The following is a 21,863-nucleotide window of genomic DNA, read 5'->3' on the forward strand; positions in this document are numbered from 1 at the left end:
TGCCTTCCATCATGATTGTAAGTTTCCTGAAGCCAGCTTAGAAGCAGAATCCTGTCTAACCTGAAGAACCAAGAGCCAATTAAACCTCTTCTTTTTTTTTTTTTTTTTTTCCAAATAAACTACCCATTCTCAGGTATGCCTTTATAGCAGTGTGAGAATGGGCTAATAAAGGCAGTCATTGCACACTAGAGAAGGGATAGCAGGCATTAAGAAAGAGGAAAGCAAGGAAGGAGGGAAGTTGCAGTTGAGGACCAAAACTGAAATATATCTTGAGTCTGGCATCATTTTTGGTTTCCAAAAAAAAAAACAGCAATTTGTTTTCCCAGGAATGTATTTCCCATCTTGCCCTCCCTTAGTCCTCCTTATTTAACTAATTACATAAAACAGGGGAGTAACGTGCCGAAGATGAGAGTAAGGAGCTCCGTCCCTCAGGACTGGGTAGCATGCTCCACTGAACAGAACAGACATGAGATCTCCTTTACAAATAAGCAATTTGCTGATTTGACTGAACAATAACCACCAATATGACAAAGCATAAATTGGCATAAACCTTGTTAGATAAGCTGTTTTATGGTGATTTTTGATCTTAGGTATAATTTCAGTCTTCCTCAAATATGGATTTTGTTTTATTGAAAAATGAGAACAGTGTTGGAGACTGCAGAGTATCAGAAAACAAACAGCACAGCAGAGCTGCTCATTTTGGGGTGGGTCATTCATATTTAAATTGATTACAGATAATGAAACATAAGCTTGCTTTACATCAGAATGATTCTGTGTGAATCTAAACATGCATTTTTGTGCTGTATAGTGGAGCACGGTCCAAAGAACACAGATGTCCACTGGAAACAGAGGTGAGTCCTGTTGTTTTGCAGGGCAGAAAACTCACAGGTTGTCTCTGTGATAAGATTTTATAACTTTCTGCTTTAGACCCAGGTTCTTTAGCCATAATACAGAAATACACAGCACCAAGTATTTTCAGCTTTGATTTACTCAAAACAATTTTAAGCAGAGAGCAAATGAAATGGGGAAGGAGATGGATATGGCTAATTAGCCATGAAGAGGCTGAGTATTTCCAGGAGATAAGTAGATATAATTCCCAATATGGGAACTGGGAATATATGGGGCAATATTACCATTAGCAGAGGTTTCCAATCTTTAGCCACAGCACTGTCTCTCTGGCTTGTAGCACTTTGTGTTGGTTATTATGAATATGTGTCTGGAGGCCAATACAACTGACAACTGGTTACACAGAAATATCATTCTGGGTATTTCACATTGAATCCCAAAGAGGAACACACATATAAAAACAATAGTAACTTTTAAGCTTAAATAGAAATAATTTGCAAGTAAGCCTCCATTTTTCCCCCTTAATGTACATAGAGACTAGGGAAGTGACAGGTGCTATATACTAGTTTTCCGGGAAGATTGATACCACATGAATCCTGGGGCTCCCTGATGATACCTGGCTCAGTCATTTAAGAGTTATGGGACTTTGAGCTAGGTACTCTAAATATAAGATTCTTCATGTAGAGGCCGGGTGCGGTGGCTCACGCCTATAATCCCAGCACTTTGGGAGGCTGAGACGGGCGGATCACGAGGTCAGGAGATCGAGACCATCCTGACCTCGTGATCCGCCCGTCTCTACTAAAAATACAAAAAATTAGCTGGGGGTGGTGGCGGGCGCCTGTAGTCCCAGCTACTCGGGAGGCTGAGGCAGGAGAATGGTGTGAACCCAGGAGGCAGAGCTTGCAGTGAGCCAACATGGCGCCACTGCACTCCAGCCTGGGCAACAGAGCGAGACTCCGTCTCAAAAAAAAAAAAAAAAAAAAAAAAAAAAAAGGTTCTTATGTAGAAATATGTATGATATCACTTCCTTATAGGACTGCTAGGAAGGTTAAATTAAATTTGTTAGCATTTTTATACTAGTGAATGATGTGTATAAGGTATTAAATAATAGTTCTCAATCATCTTTCGATATTGGGGGGAGTATTTCCATTGCCTATGAAACCTAGTTTCCTTGACATTGCTCTCTCCATCTTCTTCTTCTTCTCTTCCTTTTCTTCCTTTGTGGTTATAATCACCATCACCACTACCATTTATATAAGGCCTACTATGTGTCAGGGACTGGCATAAGAGTTTTACATGTGTTATCTCACTTAGTCCTCATAACATTGTGTCTTATATACCACAATTATCCTCATTTTGCAGAGGAGGAAAGTGAGGCCTCGAGTGGTTCATACAACTTACTTGAGTTAATAGCAAAGAAGCATCTGAACTAGAACTAAACCCTGTCTTCTGACTCCAAACCTGTTAGAGTAAAAATGTCAAATGATTAGTTATTTAGCTCAGAATTTCTACAACTGCTTGCAGTTTTTGATGCTGTGGGCATATGAACCCCTTTGAATCACGTGGCATTTATGTACTGTCCCAGATAAGTATGCATATACACAATTATTTGCACATAGTTTGAAGAGATATATACACCCTAGGAGTCCACCCGAAGATTTTGTGCAACAAACCAAGTCCCAGAGGGAAGAGATTATTTTCTTTATCTTGAAATCCTGGCACAGGGACTACAGGAAAATCTATCAAGCCTCAAAAGTTGATATCATAGAAGCAGAGAATAGAACAGTACTTACTAGTGACTGGAGAGGGGAGGAAAAGGACAGGCAGAGGTTGGCCAATGGGTACAAAGTTACTACTAGATAGAAGGAACAAGTTTTGGTGTTCTATTGCACAGTAGGGTAATGGGTGAATATTAAGATATTGTATATTACAAAATGGCTAGGAGAGAGGCTCTTCAATGTTCTTACCACAAAGAAATAATTAATGCATGAGGTGATGGATAAGCTAACCACCTTGATTTGATCATTATACAAAACATATGCACTGAAACGTCAAATTGTACCCCATAAATATGTACAATTATGATGTGTCAATTAAAAAATGAAAATAATAATAACAAACAAACTTGAAGTAGCTCCACAGTACTTGCCTGAGAAGTGTTTGCATTTGTTTTGTTTGGTTTTTAAATACTTCTGAAACTTTATTAAGCTGTATCATCATCATCGTCATCATCATCATCATCACCACCACGTCAGTGTTTTTATGTATAGTATTATATTTATAATGTCCCGTCCTACAATTTTACATTTTTAGTGTCCTTTCCTAATTCTCCTTCAAATGAATGATTATCATAATTATAGTTTCACCTTAGCATAAGCTTTATTAACCTCTACTACCGCAGATGACTAGAAAAACACTTTCAGTTTAGATTTAGCCAGACAAATACTGGCCGATAATTTCTGGTTGCAAAGCAACCAAAACTGGAAAATAATATACTTTCATAATGTAAGTTAGGCATGAACAGGATTCATTGAAATATGTGTAGCCTGCAACATTTATACAGTGCCCGACCTTAATATTCTTGTTTATGACTTAAACCTCAAGGTGGGTGAGGCCAGATTCTGATCGTGGTGAGACCACTATGGGAATTATTCAATACTATAAAGATTGGGTTCACAAAAGCCTATAAATGCTGACCTTAAAAGAATATAATGTTGGAAAGAAAGAGTAATGTGCAATGTAGATTGACAAATCTTTAGTGTGGATCAGGCTTGAAGACATCTTTAAAACAGAAGCTTGGCTTTATTATACTTGATTGACAGGCCAAAAAGCATACAACATGTAAATAGATAAAACATAATATAATAGGGATTTTATTTCTGAAAACTGTACTTCACTAGTTCTTTATTTTACTCTAACCCAATAGCTGTGTCAACATGACCTACACTTTGGAAGTGAACTGTAAACATGACTGGTGACTGATGAAAAGAGACGGACAACAAAAATGTGTTCTATAGTACTACCTGCAGAGTGTCTGTTGCTGGGTATGAATGAAAAGTATTCTGTTTCTCTGATCCCACTTTTAAAAGTAGACTATATCAAAGAAGCTAACAAATTATAACATATTATATTTGTGCTCATATAGGACCATGCTGAAGATAATCTCATCTTTATGTAAATAAGTTTGGGTCTGGCATAAATACTGTCTCTTAACTAGTGTCAAAGAATGGAGCTATTCAGTAATGGCTTTCTTACTTTCTGTAAAGAAAATAATACTGGTATCTTATCTGAAGTACATGCATTCTGAGTGCAGAAAAAGTGACAAAGAGTATCCATCTTTGCACATTTTATGGGGCCAGATTTGGCCACTTTTTCATTTGCTTTTGCACTCATAAAGTGCAGTGCTGTGTGAGTATTCACTTCCAACATTATTAAAAAAAAAGACGTTTTCACAATGTGATTTGATTACAATTATCATGCTTCTACCACAGATCTCATAATGTTCTCCTCTCTTGAAAGATACAGAGTATTTTCTTAACTAGTTTTGATATAAAATATTTCCAACTTATTTAGGAAATTTCACTGAATATATCTCTATCATTAATTTATATTATCCTTTAGTTAGGACAAAATCATGTTGCCTTTAATGGTCTGTTATTTTATATGTCACCTATGTGGAATAAAAAAATCATTTACTCAGGAGAGATGTTAACAAGGGGCTACAATAAATCAGAAAATTTTAAAGCAGCTTTGATAAAAGTATACTGACAGATATATACTGTCAGTTCTTATGCTGTATAAATGTTCCAAGATCAGAAGAAAAAAAAAAGTTTAGAAGTCAAACTAAGGTTTAATAAATTTAGTTTTAAATATGTAACTAGATTATGCAAATAGAAAACTCTTACAAAGAAGTGGATAAAAGAAGACCACAATTTAAAAATAAAATAATAGCACTAGATTGTATAGGGTTTCTTTATTATAGAAACCAAGCAATTTTCAGAGGAGAGATTATTAAATGCTAATAATCTTAAATTACATTGTGTTAAAATTACATATTTGATTTTTCTTTTCTTATCAAATATTGTGTAGATCTAGCATGAGCCCATTATATGTTTATAATTTTTAGCAATGTAGCAATTAATGTCAACATTCTTTCTGCCCCCAAACCAAGAATAGAAATCCAATTATTCCATGCTTGCCATTATTTAGAACCTCAAGTTTTAATATTTTCATTGTGTGCAGGTTAAGTTGCTGGTTCATATCACAAGAATATTTTAATGGAACTGGGGTACCTGAGCAGCTGGACTCATCAAGCTGAAAATCCATGCAGTCGGCAAAACCATCACAGCGCTGGTGGGCTGGGATACAGCTATTAGAGGAGGCACATACCAGAGCTCCATTAGAACAGCTCTTGTTGGCTGCAAACAAAAAGAGTAATGATCAGGGATGCAAGCATTTTTTTTTTGTCCCAGTGAATTATCACAACAAAATAATATGTAACAGTTTATTATATTACTCTTTTTTTAAATTATACTTTAAGTTCTAGGGTACATGTACACAACATACAGGTTTATTATGTATGTATACATGTGCCATGTTAGTGTGCTGCACCCATTAACTTGTCATTTACATCAGGTATATCTCCTAATGGTATCCTTCCCCCTCCCCCCACCCCACAACAGGCCCCGGTGTGTGATGCTCCCCTTCTTGTGTCCAAGTGTTCTCATTGTTCAATTCCCACCTATGAGTGAGAGCATGCAGTGTTCGGTTTTTTGTCCTTGTGATAGTTTGCTGAGAATGATGGTTTCCAGCTTCATCCATGTCCCTACAAAGGACACGAACTCATCCTTTTTTATGGCTGCATAGTATTCCATGGTACATATGTGCCACATTTTCTTAATCTAGTCTATCATTGATGGACATTTGTGTTGGTTCCAAGCCTTTGCTATTGTGAATACTGCCGCAATAAACATACGTGTACATGTGTCTTTATAGCAACATGATTTATAATTGTTTGGGTATATACCCAGTAATGGGATGGCTGGGTCAAATGGTATTTCTAGTTCTAGATCCTTGAGGAATCGCCACACTGTCTTCCACAATGGTTGAACTAGTTTACAGTCCCACCAACAGTGTAAAAGTGTTCCTATTTCTCCACATCCTCTCCAGCACCTGTTGTTTCCTGACTTTTTAATGATCGCCATTCTAACTGGTATGAGATGGTATATAGGAATCCAACTTACAAGGGATGTGAAGGACCTCTTCAAGGAGAACTACAAACCACTGCTCAACAAAATAAAAGAGGATACAAACAAATGGAAGAACATCCCATGCTCATGGATAGGAAGAATGAATATCGTGAAAATGGCCATACTGCCCAAGGTAATTTATAGATTAAATGCCATCCCCATTAAGCTACCAATGACTTTCTTCACAGAATTGGAAAGAACTACTTTAAAGCTCCTATGGAACCAAAAAAGAGCCCGCATTGCCAAGACAGTCCTAAGCCAAAAGAACAAAGCTGGAGATACCATGCTACCTGACTTCAAACTATACTACACAGCTACAGTAACCAAAACAGCATGGTACAGGTACCAAAACAGAGATATAGACCAAGGGAACAGAACAGAGCCCTCAGAAATAATACCACACATCTACAGCCATCTGATCTTTGACAAACCTGAAAAAAAACAAGGAATGGGGAAAAGATTCCCTATTTAATAAATGGTGCTGGGAAAACTGGCTAGCCATACGTAGAAAGCTGAAACTGGATCCCTTCCTTACACCTTATACAAAAATTAATTCAAGATGGATTAAAGACTTAAATGTTAGACCTAAAACCATAAAAACCCTAGAAGAAAACCTAGGGAATACCATTCAGGACATAGGCATGGGCAAGGACTTCATGTTTAAAACACCAAAAGCAATGGCAACAAAAGCCAAAACTGACAAATGGGATCTAATTAAACTAAAGAGCTTCTGCACAGCAAAAGAAAACTACCGTCAGAGTGAATAGGCAACCTACAGAATGGGAGAAAATTTTTGCAATCTATTCATCTGACAAAGAGCTAATATCCAGAACCTACAAAGAACTCAAACAAATTTACAAGAAAAAAACAAACAACACCATCAAAAAGTGGGCAAAGGATATGAACAGACACTTCTCAAAAGATGACATTTATGCAGCCAACAGACACATGAAAAAATGCTCATCATCACTGGCCACCAGAGAAATGCAAATATTATGTTACTCTTGATGTTTTTCTAGTCTGATATTCTGGAACACAGTTCTTTTTGAAGAATATTTCAAATGCATTAACTTAAAAATTTCTGGAAGGAAAACCACATTTGCTTGTAGAATCACTTCCCAGATGTGCACTCTTAGGGACTGAATTGTGTCCTCACCTCAACGTTCATATCTTGAAACCCTAACCCGCAAAAGGACTGTATTTACAGATAGGAGCTTTAAGAAGGTAATGAAGGTTTTAAGAAGAGAGAGACATCAGGGATGCACTTATATTGAGGAAAGGCTATGTGAAGACGTAGTAAGAAGGTGGCCATCTGCAAGCCAATGAGAGAGGCCTTAGGAGACACCAAACCTGCCTACATGTTGATCTTGGACTTTTAGTCTCCAGAAGTTTGAGAAAATAAATTCCTATTGTTTTAGCTATTCTGTGTGTGTTATTTTCTTATGGCAGCCTGTGCTGACTAATACATGCATTACATAGTGTTACACATGTTAACAAGTGCATTGCATGAAATGCAAGCAGACACTGATCTGACTTCAATAGGCAAACATTTTAATAGCTGAGAGATGCTATTGCTCATAAGACTTCGGTTGTTTCAGAAAAGTGTCCTTATTGATGCTCATCGCATTGATGCCTATTCAATGGCTATCTAGTCTTGCAAAGCACTTTACCTTTCTTGTATGCAACTTGATTAATTTAATGATATCTGATTGGTCTATTAGGAAGCTCAGTTTTCAGTTCTAAAATTGTACTATGTTCTTCCTTTCTTTAGGATTACAACTTCCTAGAAAGAAGAGGCTGTGGTTGGCATTGAGTTAGGGCTAAAGGAGAACTTCTCATTTCAGGCTGCCATCGAGTGTGAAATATGGTTCCTCTGTTTTCCTGCTTGCTTCAGGACCTGGAAGCTAAGAATTCCAGGTTGCAGGCCTGATCCCTTTTGTGGTTCTACTCTGGTTCTGGTCTGTGCCAGTGTTGATGTTCATCTTGTTTCTCAGAGTATTTAATGGGATAACTCTACTATCTAGCATTGTGATGTGTCTGGAGCAGAGGGAATGTGTCAAAGCATGAACTTACTGCACTATTTTGTCAGAAAGTCCGGATAGATTTCAAAAGCTCTAAATAATAATGGTATTGATCTATTCTTGTTTTCTAACCCTGCTCCTCTGAGTACCAGGGTTCAGCAGAAATATGTCAAAGGCAGCAGTAGACAGTCAGAACTGTCTCGCACTTAACCCAGGTTCAACAAGAACAGCTTTGTTTTCCTCTGATTTACTTACTGGTATCATATACAACTTCTCATTTGAACATTTTACTCCAAACCTGCTACTAAAAGTTTAAAGATGATTAGTCTGAAAAATTCCTTGCACATGAATAAAGACAATGAAGTCACAACCTTTTCAAAGTAAATTATTTAAAGGACCCAAGAATAAATGTCCCCATGTATGGTTCTTACACAGATATTGCCAGTTCTTTCATAAATTATTTTTTTCTTCAAGTATAATTATGGGTTGGAACGAATAATTTATTTTATGTATCATAGATAATTGACACAATTAATTTTGAAAATGGCCCATTAAAATATATTTTAAAGTTGGACATAAAAAAATCGTGTTTTTAAGAATATGTATCTCCATTGACTGAAAATGCTGACTCTGAAAAATTTAGGCAATATTCTTTATTGAGCAATTCTTCCTGAGGTGCTAGACTATGAATTCACACCAAAAAATATTGAGCTTCCACCATATGTAACACAGTGTCTTAGAACTTAGAATGTAGAGTTCAGGGCAGAAATTTAAAAATGAATGACCAGAATCATACATGGTGATGACAAGAGAACAACAATACAGGAGTGATAAACAGCTCAAAACAATAAGAAAAGAAATTCCGTGAGGTGAAACTTAGTAGGCAAAGCATTGCTGTAGAGAAGCATTTATAAAAACGAAAATTCCTTTAGCATACAGAGATCTATAAAAGCTGAAGGTTAAGATCAGAATCTTTAAACATATTTTAAATTTTAATATTTCTAGAGAAAAGCCATTTAGTAAAGTAGGAATAAAGTCTACAGATGGAAAATCAATAAGCTCTCTATTGGTTCAGTGAGTACAGCAGGTCGCTTTTGACTAGGGAGGTTGGATAAGGAAGTAGTACAGATAAACCAAAAAAAAAAAAAAAAAAAAAAAAAAGGCTGGTCCAGGCACAGTGGCTCACGCCTGCAATCCCAGCACTTTGGGAGGCCGAGGTGGGCAGATCACATGAGGTCAGGAGTTCGAGACCAGCCTGGCTAACACGGTGAAACCCTGTCTCTACTAAAAATAAAAATAAAAATAAAATAAAATAAAATAAAAATAGCCAGGATTGGTGGCTTGTGACTGTAGTCCCAGCTACTTGGGAGGCTGAGGAAGGAGAATTGCTTGAACCTGGGAGGTGGAAGTTGCAGTGAGCCAAGATTGTGCCACTGCACTCCGCCCTGGGAACACAGCAAGATTCTGTAAAACAAAACAAAACAAACAAACAAAAAGCTGTAATCAAATGGCAGAAATTGTCTAGGGTTTCAGGAGAAGACTGATCTTCAGCATTCCCAAACGTTTAAATCATTTTAGGATATACATAGACAAGATAAATTACATTGCAAACCAAATAAACTAGGAAATAATAATCTTCAAACTCTTATAAGATAAACTCTTAAAGCAAAATCTTATAAGATAATGTTTGTTAAAAATGAAGAAGTATGTAGGCATTTCTCAGCGATATGGTAGGCTTAGTTCCAGATAACCATAATAAAGCTAATGTTGCATTAACACAAGTCACATAAAATTGTTTTTTTTTTTCCAGCGCAATATAAATGTTATGTCTGCACTATACCTTAGCCAATTAAATGAGCAACAGCCTGTCTAACAAAATAATAACTAGAAAATATTTAGCTTTTAGTTAAGACAGGCATTGACTTCTCTTCTCTAGCTGTGGAAGTCCTACGTGGCATCTTTTTCCAACAGAAACCTGTTTCATTGACAGTGAAGATCTGTTGTGCAGTGTAGCCACCTTCATCAGTGATTTTAGCTAGACCTAGATCACTTGGTACAGCTTCTCCATCTCAGCATTTGGTGACTCATCTTGTACTTTCATGTTATGGTGATGGCTTCTTTCCTTCAACTTCATAAACCAACCTCTGCTATCTTCCAGCTTTTCCTCCAAAGCTTCCTCACCTCTCTCAGACTTCATAGAATTAAAGATAGCTAGAACTTTGCTCTAGATTAGGCTGGAGCAGAGAGAATGTGTCAAAGAATGAACCCACTGCACCATTTTGTCAGAAAGTCTGGATAGATTTCAAAAGCACTAAATAATAGTGGTATCAATCTATTCTTTTCTTCTAACCCTGCTCCTCTGAGTTCCAGGGTTCAGCAGGAATATGTCAAAACTTTCTCCATATCCACAATAAGGCTGTTTTGCTTTCCTATCATTTGTGTATTCACTGGAAGAGTGTTCAAGACTACTCCAGTGTTCACTGGAGGAGCCTTCAAGAATTTTTCCTTCACATTCACAACTTGGCTGTTTGGAGAAAAAGGGCCAGCTTTTAGCCTATCTTGGTGTTCAACATGCGTTACTCACTAATAATCATTTCTAGCTTTTGATTTAAAGTGAGAGATCTGCATTTTCTCCTTTCACTTGAACACTTAGGAGCTATTGTAGTTGGCCTAACTGCAATATTGTTCAGCCTCAGGGAACGGGGAGACCCAAAGAGAGGAAGAGACAAATCGGGGAATGGCTGATTGGTGGAGCAGTCAGAACATACACGACATGTATCAATTAAATTTACCATCTTATATGGGCATTGTTCACGGCACCGCAGAACAATTACAATAGTAACATCAAAGATCACTGATCGCAGATCACCAAAACAGATATAATAGTCATGAAGAAGTTTGAAATATTGTGAGAATCACTAAAATGGGATACAGACATGATATGAGCACATACTGTTAGAAAACTGGCACTGATAGACTTGCAGGATGCAAGGATGACGAGCTTCAGTTTGTAAAAAATGCAACATCTGTGAAGCGCAATTAAGCAATACACAATAAAACAAGGTGTGCCTGTTTATTTTATTTTGTATGCACACAAAAATGTGTATATATGTATCTGATATATATGTGTGTGTATATATACACATATTTTGTGTGTGCATATATATTTTTATCATTATTTTTCATTGCAAAAAGCTGAGAGATAATATAAGATCATAGTTTTAAGGTTTTAAACAATATAATATATTAACATTTGTATACAAATATGGCAGATACTACTCATCTTCTTGAAAACATATATTTTGAACCCTTCCTCTATTGGAGATAGGAATTTATCCATATTTCTTCATCCAATTTCTAATATGACTGGTAACTTGTTTTCAAGTTGACTGTATAATAACGAGCTCTAACTTGTAAATGATATAAGTTCACAACTTTGGCACAAATGCAGTTGAAACACATTAAAAAATCAGAAAATAAATGGTTTCAATATAAAAAGTTTTACTTTTGTCTAAGAAAGTTAACAGTTTAGATAGTTAAAAACTGACTTTGGCTTCATGAAATTTATAAACAAAATATAGTTTCTGTTGCATTTTAAATAGCATTAACATTATATTTAATATTCATAAATTTTCTTTTAACAGTAGGTGGCAAATAAATTATGAATGCATATTGGCATCCATAAGGCAAATAACATTGTACTGAATACAGGAAAATAATCTGAGCCATTTACTTTCTATTTTTCCTTCTTTATTAATATATGTATGACATAGAATAATTCCAATATTAAGCCAAAAAATTCATACATAAAATTCATAGAAAACTCGGGTTTCAAAATGCTTCCATGAATAATATCTATTTTTTGGTACATTCTCTTTCAGACATTGTATTTTAAAATCTGTAAAATACTTATTTGGCTGAGCACAGTGGCTCACACCTGTAATCCGAAAACTTTGGGAGACCAAGGCAGCAGGATCATTTGAGCCCAGAAGCTTGAAATCAGCCTGAGCCACCTAGCAAGACCCTACCTCTACAAATTTTGTTTTAAAAAATTAGCTAGACATGGTGGAGCATGCCTGTGCTGCTTGGGAGACTGAGATGGCGGGATTACTTGAGCCTGGGAGGGCAAGCCTGCAGTGATTTACAATTGTGCTACTGCACTCCAACCTGGGCAAAAGAGTGAGACTCGGTCTTAAAAACAAACAAAGAAACAAACAAAAATAGTTATTACATTTCTCATCCTAGAAATTGGTATTCTTTCTTACCAAAATAGGCTAAGTAACACAGGGCATTTTGTGCCACATAGCTCATTCACTCAGGTTGATGATACTTTAAACAATTTATGAATGGTTCATTGGCACTACTTCCTGAAAGCAAAATTTCTTAATCGATTATAGTTGCTGCATATTTGAACATAAAGTAAGCCTATGGATGTACACCTATTTTCTAGTAAAATAAAATCTATATGCAGCAGACCAATATTTCTAATGGCATAGAAACTATGGTCTTGGGCCATGAGAATGAAGGCTACAAGCCCTTCAGGGCACACACACCTAACATATAGCAGGATGGATATTTATTTTATTCTTGATTTAAATTCAACCAGTACTCTTATTAAAGTATCTTAGCAGTTTAAATAATATTCAATGAAACTATGAGATAATTTAATGGGGAAAGGATAATAATTTATTGTGTGTATTATGCACTCTACCATATTAATTTCATTTACTCCTCCAATACCTCCCTAAAACAAATTAATTACCATGATTTTTAATGTTGAAAAAAACTGAGGAACACTGTTGTAAGAAATGAAGCAGGTAAATGCAGAGGAATAATCTTCACACTGTTGTTGAAACGCACTATCGGATGTTGAGATCATAGCTAACATATTTAAAAGCCAATAGCAAAAATATTGATGATAAAGTGTGATCCACAAGTCTTAGGAATGTGACCCATTCCAAAACACCAGAAGTGGCATGCACTTCACAGGACATATCCATTACCATTGGAAAGGAGGTAAAACACCCACTTATGCCCTTTGTTTTTCACAGTTGTTCTGTCATTGATGCATAGTTTCCATGTACTTCTCCTGATCTATTCTCCACCTTCTCTCCCCATCTGGGCCCTGGAAGGCTGGACGATAAGGATACATTAATAAGCCTTTTAAACTTCTGGTGTATGATTGGATTTGGCCAATGGGTAACACCACCAGCAGATTAATACGGAGTGAAGAGACCCTTTGAGATCAGCATGGACTAACTGCTTCCCTTAACTAAACATCTTACCATGTACTCCCTTCTCACTCTAGGCTCAGGTAACTGAACCTCCTCTCACACTCTTCGGTCTGTAGGTGATAAAAGCCCTCACTCTTACTATCCCTTATGGCTTTGCTATGCATACTATTTCTCTAATAAACAATCCCCTTATTAATATTTTTTCAACTTATGCAATATCAATAACTATTTCTTGCCAGGATATTGACTGACACAACGGCTGATGAAATCTTGAAGCTCTCCTGGTGAATAGAAGATGGCTATCAGAGGAATATCAGTGAAAAGAGTGTTTCTAGTTTTGTGCTGTTCTTCCATATAATTAACCATGTTTCTTCTTTCTTTTCTTTTTTTAGGGAAAGGAGATATGTTTGATAAACACTATATTGCTTCAGTCCATGAAAAATTAATGTTTCCAATGGAAAGACAATATTCAAATATGAAGTGTTTTTAAATGTTGAACTCACAGGTTTATCTAAACATTTCTAATACTAGAAAATTTATTTCTGCAAAAATAAAGGCCTGTAAACATCTATTATTGTTGACTTCCCTGTCTAAAATTGTAAACATCTCCAAATCCTTAGTCCTACAACATTTAAACATGAGAAAGCCACAGAAAACAAAGAAACCAATTCTTTTTTCCTGCATTCCACTCCAATTACGACTTCTTGAAAGAGTTATCTACAATTGATTTCCCTCTTTGACATTTCCCATTTGCTCTTAAAAAAGAGTAGCTTCAGAATTCTGCCCTTCCACTCCATAAAAAGTTCTCTCTCCAAAATCATCAAAAACCACTTTTTTGGCTTTTTCCAATTTATATTTTTTAGGCCCTTTCTTATTTGATCTCTCAGAAACATTTCAACCTGTGAAGATTTTGAAACTAAAGGATTTTTGCCTTTAAGATCCTCAGTCTCTTGTGACCCCACTATGTCTAGGACCACATCTTCTCAGTGTCTTCAATGTCTGCTTTTTTCTAAACGGTCTTTTAGCTGTTCCTTCAGGTTCTGCCTGCCACTTTATCTCTTTCCTCTCTCTTTGATCTCATCTACACCCACAGCTTCAATAATCATACGCTGATGGTTTGCATCCTTATATTATCTTATTTTAGCTCTCTCCTGAGCTTTATATATACACTTCCAAACACATTCTGAACATTTTCATGTGCACGGGTCACAGGTATCATATACAACACATCTAAAATTGAAGCCACATCTTCCCCAAACATGTTCTTCTCCTATTTTCCCTAGCTCAAGCAATGGCACATTAGCTGACCTGATGTCCAAATTAGAAAGCTGGAAGTCCTTCTTTTTTTTTTTTTTTTTTTTTTTTTTGATTAACAAAAATCACTCAGACTACATTCTCTCCCTTTTACTTTCTGGAAGGAAGAGAAGGACATAATCAATTGCAAATGGTAGTTGGAACAAAGCAAGACCAAGAGCCAGCTTCATGTTCAGGAGAGAAGGCTGTACCTCCTCCTTGTGCTTCTGGTGCCCTATGTGTTCAGAAAAACTTCTCTAGTAGCAAACTATAGACGTGATCCCTGAAAGCACAGTCTTGGAAGTCACTGCTGATTCCTTTCTCTTCCTCATCACCTGACCATCCCTTAAGTCTATTAATAATCTTTACCTTGAAGTCTAATCAATTGCTTTGTATTTGAACTGTTGACATCTCCTAACCAGTCCCTCTTCCTCACTCCAATCCATCTCATATCCAACTTAAGTGCCGTTATGTAACACTGGCATGGTGGCACGGGGGTGAGGATTCTGCAAGATGTGGGTCCCGCTTCACTCTCCAGGATTCTTTCTACATTTCCAACCACAGGCTCTGCTCTAGCAACACAAAATATGCTTCACTCTAACGACTTGTTCTCTGCTCCTGGAACAATCTTCACTTCACTTGAATCCAGATCTCTGCTTTATTCATCCAATGACTATTTGTCTTTCCAAGTTTGGCTGTGTAATCACCCCTCTCGTGAAAATGTAAAGACTCCCTAGCACCATAGAGAGTTCCCTGTGTGCCTTCTAACATGAGGCGCTTGTCTGTGTCATAGGATTGATCATATAGTATTCCTCACTTTCACTGACTAGCCTCCTTCACTAATGTATAGCACATCGTCAGCCTGAGCTCTGACAGTGTCATATCTATCTGTCTCGTCAATACGTAACATAATATGTGGCATCAGTTAGGCTCTTAATGAGGTTTGTGAATAAATGAATGAATGAATGTGAGTTTACAAAATCACATTCTAAACCAATAGGAAAGTCCCCAAAGACCATTATATCTTCACATGTTTGGTGAATTTTGACCACTAAATTCTCTTATTCTATAATTTTGTTCTAGAATTTTGTCCCCCGTCTATTCCTAACATGGGCTTATTTCCCTTTTGGAACAGAAATTCATAGGACTAGGCAAACTCCATTTTTCCAGTGAATGCCTAGCATTATAAGGACACAGTACTTCCCTAAGCTTCTCTTTAAATAGCAGTCTTATTTGAAGCCAAATATCATATGGCTATATTGAACTTAATATGATTTCTATCAGCCAAATTACATTAGAGCTCTGATGGGAACAGGGATAAGTAATTTGGCAGGCTTTCTCTTTTCTATTCACCTCCATTTGCTTACCTTGCTTCTAAGAAAAGATTATAAGACCTGACAGGTTGACTTTATCTCAGAGAGAATATATAGGTAGGAAATAACAGGGAGTTGGAAAACCAATTTGTTAGTCTGAACCAGGAAAATAGTTTCACTGATTTAAGGTTAAAGCCTTTAAACATCCCAAGGTCATCTCTCTTTTCTTTCATTCATCTTTACTCCTCTTCCAATTGTTCCAGATTTCTAGAGGTCCCATACTACACAGGTCCCTGAAATAGCCCTTGCTTTCTTCCTTCCACCTTTCCTTCCCTCCTTCCCTCCTTTGCTTCCTTCCTTCCGTCTCCCTTCCCTTCCTTTCCCTTCCCTTCCCTTCCTTCCTTCTCTGTCCCTCTCTCCCTCCTTCCCTCCCCCACTTCCTCCTTTCCTCCCTTCCCCTCTTCCTTCTTTGTCTCTCTTTCATTCTTTTCTTTTCTTTTTTTTTTTTTTTTGAGACAGATTCTCACTTTGTCCCCCAGGCTGGAGTGCAGTGGTACAGTGGCACAATCATAGTTCACTGCAGCCTCAAACTCCTGTGCCCAAGAAATCCTTCCACCTCAGGCTCCAGAGTAGCTTGGACTACCGGCATGCACCACCACACCTGGTTATTATTATTATTGCTATTTTTGTAGAGATGGGGTCTCACTATGTTGCCCAGGCTGGCTTAAACTCCTGAGCCCAAGGGATCCTCCTACCTCGGCCTTTCAAAATGCTGGGATAACAGGCCTGAGCCACTGCACCCAGACTCATTCAATGTTCCCCTCTTGTAGTTACATTTCAAACTGCCTTTTACTATTCCAAAAAGTATGATCATTAACATATAGTTTATGGACCACTATCACTGCAGCATTCATCCAAAAATATAATATGGTATAATAAAATATAAAATAAGTAAGGAAGCAAGCAAATAACTAAATAAAATGCTAGGCGTTTGGACACCACCATGATTATGTACTCACTTTAAGATGTGTGTGATTACTTCTTACTTAACATTCTTCCTTCCCTACCTGGCTTATTATACTAAAAATCAAAGGTACTGAATACAAAGCTTGGGATTTTACATGCATCTGCTCAAATCATCACAGCCTTGTAAGTTAGGTATTACTGAATTCATTACCTGGATGACAAAACAAAACTGGCAGCGCTCAAATAACTTGCCCCAAGACTGCACACATAGTAAGTGACAGGGATGAAATTCAAACCCATGTCTCTAGGATGCATTATCCCATGAACTCCTAATGACATGACATTTACTCAGGTAACGATCCAGATGCAACCCTTAACTATATAGATCCATTAAAATCAATATTTGCCACTTGATCAAAAAGGAAGTATCTATCAATATGCCCTTTACTTGAGCCATCTTCATGAACCTTTGTGGTAGGAAGAAACTCTAACTGAATTTCTTCAAACCACTTCCATAAACACGTTAATGAGATAAAAACACATAATGGCATCTTCCATATGAATGATTTGATGTAAATGGGAAAGGAAATAGATAGGTTTAACAAAAATTAGCATGACCGCAAACACGGTGTTTCTAGAAACACTAAGCAGAGGACAGATGCCTTGTTTTGCAACATAACACAGAAAGCTGTGTTATTAATGATACAATCACAGTAAGGCTCTAGAGAACTTCATTTTATCTGTGGAGCCTTCTCTCTCATTCTAAAGCAGCATTCCTTCCCTGACACACTGAGTTAGTGAAAGTAACTCACAGCAGATGAGTTCATCTTCATTGAAGTGGCAGTCAGGCACTCCATCGCATAGCAGGAGGGAAGGGATGCACTCATCTGTAGAGCACGGGAACTCCATGTTACTACAGAGTAGAGGGGTGGGGCTGGGAGGACAATCCATTTCATCGGATCCGTCTGTGCAGTCTTCATGTCCATCACATTTCCCTGAGAGAGGGACACATTGGAGTGTGTAGATACAAGAAAAGTGATCAGCTTCACAGGGTGATGGCTGCGCTGGGACAGGACCTAAAAAAGAGAGCAGGTCAAGTCATGTTGGCATTAGGGAATTTCCCTCCATCCAGTGTTGGGACATTACAGGTTGCATTTATTACTGTATAAAATGAATTTTGTTAATCGAGGTAAATTAATTTCCAATTAGGATTAATAGGAAGCCCACAAAACAGGCAAATGTGATTCAATAATATAACTTATCATAATGTCAGGAACATAAAAATTTATTTTAATTTCAATAATTTGGGGAGAACAGGTGGTTTTTGGTTACACTGATAAGTTCTTTAGTGGTGATTTCTGAAATTTTGGTGCACCTATCACCTGAGCAGTGTACACTGTACCTGATATATAGTCTTTTATCTCTCACCATATGCTGAATCTTTCTCCTTGAGTCCCCACAGTCCATTATATCATTATTATGCCTTTGCATCCTGATAGCTTAGCTCCCACTTATACATGAGAACATACAATATTTAGTTTTTCATTCCTGGTTTACTTCATTTAGAATAATGGCCTCCAGCTCCATCCTAGTTGCTGCAAAAGACATTATTTCATTCCTTTTTATGGCTGAGTAGTGTTCCATGATGTATATATACTGCATTTTCTTTATCAACTTGCTGATTGATGGGCATTTGGGTTGGTTCCATATCTTTGCAACTGTGAATTGTGCCGCTATAAACATGCATATGGATGTGTCTTTTTCATATAATGACTTTTTTTGGGGGTAGATACCCAGTAGTGAGACTGCTGATCAAATGGCAGTTCAACTTTTAGTTCTTTAAGGCATCTCCATACTATTTTCCATAGTGGTGCTACTAATGTACGTTCCCACCAGCAGTGTAGAAGTGTTCCCTTTTCACCACATCTGCACCAACATCTATTGCTTTTGGACTTTTTAATTATGGCCATTCTTACAGGTACAATATTTTTTAAAAAGGCATCATTGACATGGAAACTGACACCTTCAAATTAAAAAAGACATTTTGATTTCTATGCCTTCAATTGGACTATTAAATCAGATTGTGCTCAAGAGTAAAGGTACTTTCATGCAGTAAATTAGAAACTTTGGAAAGATGCACTCACAATTTTAGAATTTAAGGGAATTGTTACAATATCACAGTATCATTTATTTACTGTCTCTTAGTGGCCCCCACCCAGGGAATCTGGCTCTTGAGACCCTGGACAGGTTTGAGCCACAGATGTAGAGATCTGCTATGGTTTTGTCACACTGCACTCCGTCCTTGAATCTTCACTACAGGTGAAAGGCCATGTGCTGCCATATCTAAAGCCAGATAAAATCATAGTGTAATCTAAGATGTTACACTAGGAATCCTGAAGGTAGCCTGCTTCAAATCCAACCAACTCATTTTACAAATGAAGACCCTGAAGCCCACAAATTTTAAATATCCAAAGACTCAATGCTAGTGTAATAAACTTTGGTTACATGAAACTTTTCTGCAGCAAATGTTTGAGTCCACATTAAGCCAAACTTAAAGCAGAGGCTGACTGCTGAGTGTTGACTATCTGATGTTTCTAAAGGTCAGAGAAGGTATGTGAATATATAGGACTTCACTAATTGGTGATTAGTGGGATGCTTCTTACACTCTGTATTGTCTCTGTGCTAGTTAGTGAGGGACTCAACAATATATTAAGGGGAAAATATAGAGCGAGGTAACAATGGAGGCCAGTTCAGGAATGGTTTATTTTGTTTTCTTGACATTTTAAACTATTTTTATTTATGGGTTGTATGAGAATAATTTGTATTATATGTAAAGATGATATAGTGAGTTCATTTAAAAAATGAGATTTGAAAGTCCCTCTCCCTCCTCACTAAATCAATAGTGAAGATATATCTAGAAGGAATTTAGACTCTGACCCTATGACTAAAGTCATGTATATGGGATACATGTGGCTGTGCTTAGGAAGCCTATGTTCATAGAAATCAGTATATTTAAGTAGGAGATAGATAAATGTATGACTTGGAGACATCGCTATCATGTTTTAACCTAACTGCCTGAGATCACAGCAGCATATAAAATTGCAAAGTTCCAATGTACAAATTATAAATTCAAACTTTGAAAGTAAATTGGATTTAAATATTTATACTTTTATATATAGCTCTTCTAGTACCGGACCATGGTCAAATAAATAGTTTATCTGCAAACTTTTCATTAGATTAATCTCACACTTAAGAAGGACAGAAATTCTTTTTTTCTAAAGTATTTTATGCATGAAACTTTCATCTTTATGAGCTCACCAAAGGTCGAAAAGGTTTAACAAATTCTTTGCATGTAACAAGAATCTAGAATCAACTTTAGTAATATATCTATGACTTAGCTAAGTCTTAAAAAAATGAGGAAAGTAATATCTCTATTTGAAAACAAACACAGACTTCTTATGTTTCCCAGTTCCTATTCAGAATGATGTGTGTGTGTGTGTGTGTGTGTGTGTGTGTGTGTTTCTCTATATTTTTTTCTTACAGTGGATATGCAAAAATAAAAATTTCTCCTTTTGGAGGTAGCCATTGCATTAAATGTCAAATTTTTTTTATTGAATGATACTCAGAACTCACTTGTTCTAGACCCTTCTTTTCAAAGACTCTGTTGGGCTTGTCTTGCCTATAGTGCATACTGGCTTGTTGCCCGGCTTCCTCCATCCACATCAAGGTGTCCATTCCCCCAGCTGCTGGGAGGTTGCCAGATGACAGCTCATGTTTGAGTCAGGCTCCAGGAATTGCCCTCCAGAGTTACACCACCTCCTGGGAACAGCTCCATTCATTGACCGGTGAGTTGGAGATAAGATGGCCTAGGCCCTATGCCTCAAGGTAAGACATCTACAAAGAGCCAGTGCAGCTCCAGAGCTCCCCATGGTATCGGCGGAGGCTCTCACTGCACTTGCATCACAGCTAAACCCCACCTGCCACCAGGCAGATGCCCAGTTCTGTTTCCTCCCCTCCTTTGCAGGGATGTTCCTGCGACAATTTCTAAGAAATCTCTGATTTAGAGTGTGCCTTAAAGTCAGCTTCCCAGAGAACCTCACTTGTAACACTCTCCAAACATAAAAATGAATCTAGTTTAAATTAAATCTGCTCTGAATTGCTCCTCAAATTTTCTAAAGAAATATTTCTGATGTAGGGAGAACATGACTTTGCTTCCTACGGAGAGTCTAGGTAGTCTCTTAGCCAAGAGCAGTCCTTCATTCACTCCATATTTATTTTGTCTCTTGTTGTAACCTAATGAAAACTCTGTATTCTACTATAAATCCATACTTTTTGATGTAAGTGGTTTCCTTTGGGTAATCAAATAAACTAATTCTCCTGGAAGATGTACTATGTTTATCTTTTGACTTGAATGCACTCTGCCATATACATGCTTTAAGAAGTGTGGCTGGATGGTCATGGTGGCTCACGCCTGTAATCCCAACAGTTTGGAGGCTGAGGCAGGCAGATCATCTGAGGTAAGGAGTTCGAGACCAGCCTGGCCAACGTGGTGAAACTCCGTCTCTTCTAAAGATACAAAAATTAGCCTGGCGTGGTGGCACACGCCTGTAATCCAGCACCTCAGGAGGCTCAGGCAATCGATTCGCTTGAAACCAGGAGGCAAAGGTTGCAGTGAGCTCAGATAGTGCAACTGCACTCCAGCCTGGACAACAAGAGCAAAACTTTGTCGAAAGAAAGAAAAAAAAAAGAGAAAGAGAGAGAAAGAGAGAAAGAGAGAAAGAGAGAAAGAAAGAAAGAAGGAAAGAAGGAAAGAAGGAAAGAAGGAAAGAAAGAAAGAAAGAAAGAAAGGAAGGAAGGAAGGAAGGAAGGAAGGAAGGAAGGAAGGAAGGAAGGAAGGGAAAGAAAGAGAGAGGAAGGAAGGAAGGAAGGAAGGAAGGAAGG

The 21,863-nt window shown here is 37.3% G+C and overlaps 1 protein-coding gene and 1 non-coding gene across 2 annotated transcripts in view; both read right to left on the minus strand.

Moving 5' to 3' along the window:
* Positions 1 to 21,863, minus strand: part of MALRD1 (MAM and LDL receptor class A domain containing 1) — a 670,416-nt gene that overhangs the window by 113,937 nt on the left and 534,616 nt on the right. The window contains exons 34-35 of the mRNA XM_025396215.1: positions 17,735 to 17,998; positions 5,139 to 5,264 (exon numbers count right to left, since the gene is read on the minus strand). Of these exons, the coding sequence (XP_025252000.1) occupies positions 5,139 to 5,264; positions 17,735 to 17,998 (390 nt within the window). The remainder of the gene's footprint in view (positions 1 to 5,138; positions 5,265 to 17,734; positions 17,999 to 21,863) is intronic.
* Positions 14,729 to 14,942, minus strand: LOC112632326. Its single transcript, XR_003121371.1, has one exon. It is a non-coding gene; the product is annotated as a small nucleolar RNA U3 (small nucleolar RNA).

This window comes from Theropithecus gelada, chromosome 9, assembly GCF_003255815.1.
Source record: "Theropithecus gelada isolate Dixy chromosome 9, Tgel_1.0, whole genome shotgun sequence".
NCBI lineage: Eukaryota > Metazoa > Chordata > Mammalia > Primates > Cercopithecidae > Theropithecus > Theropithecus gelada.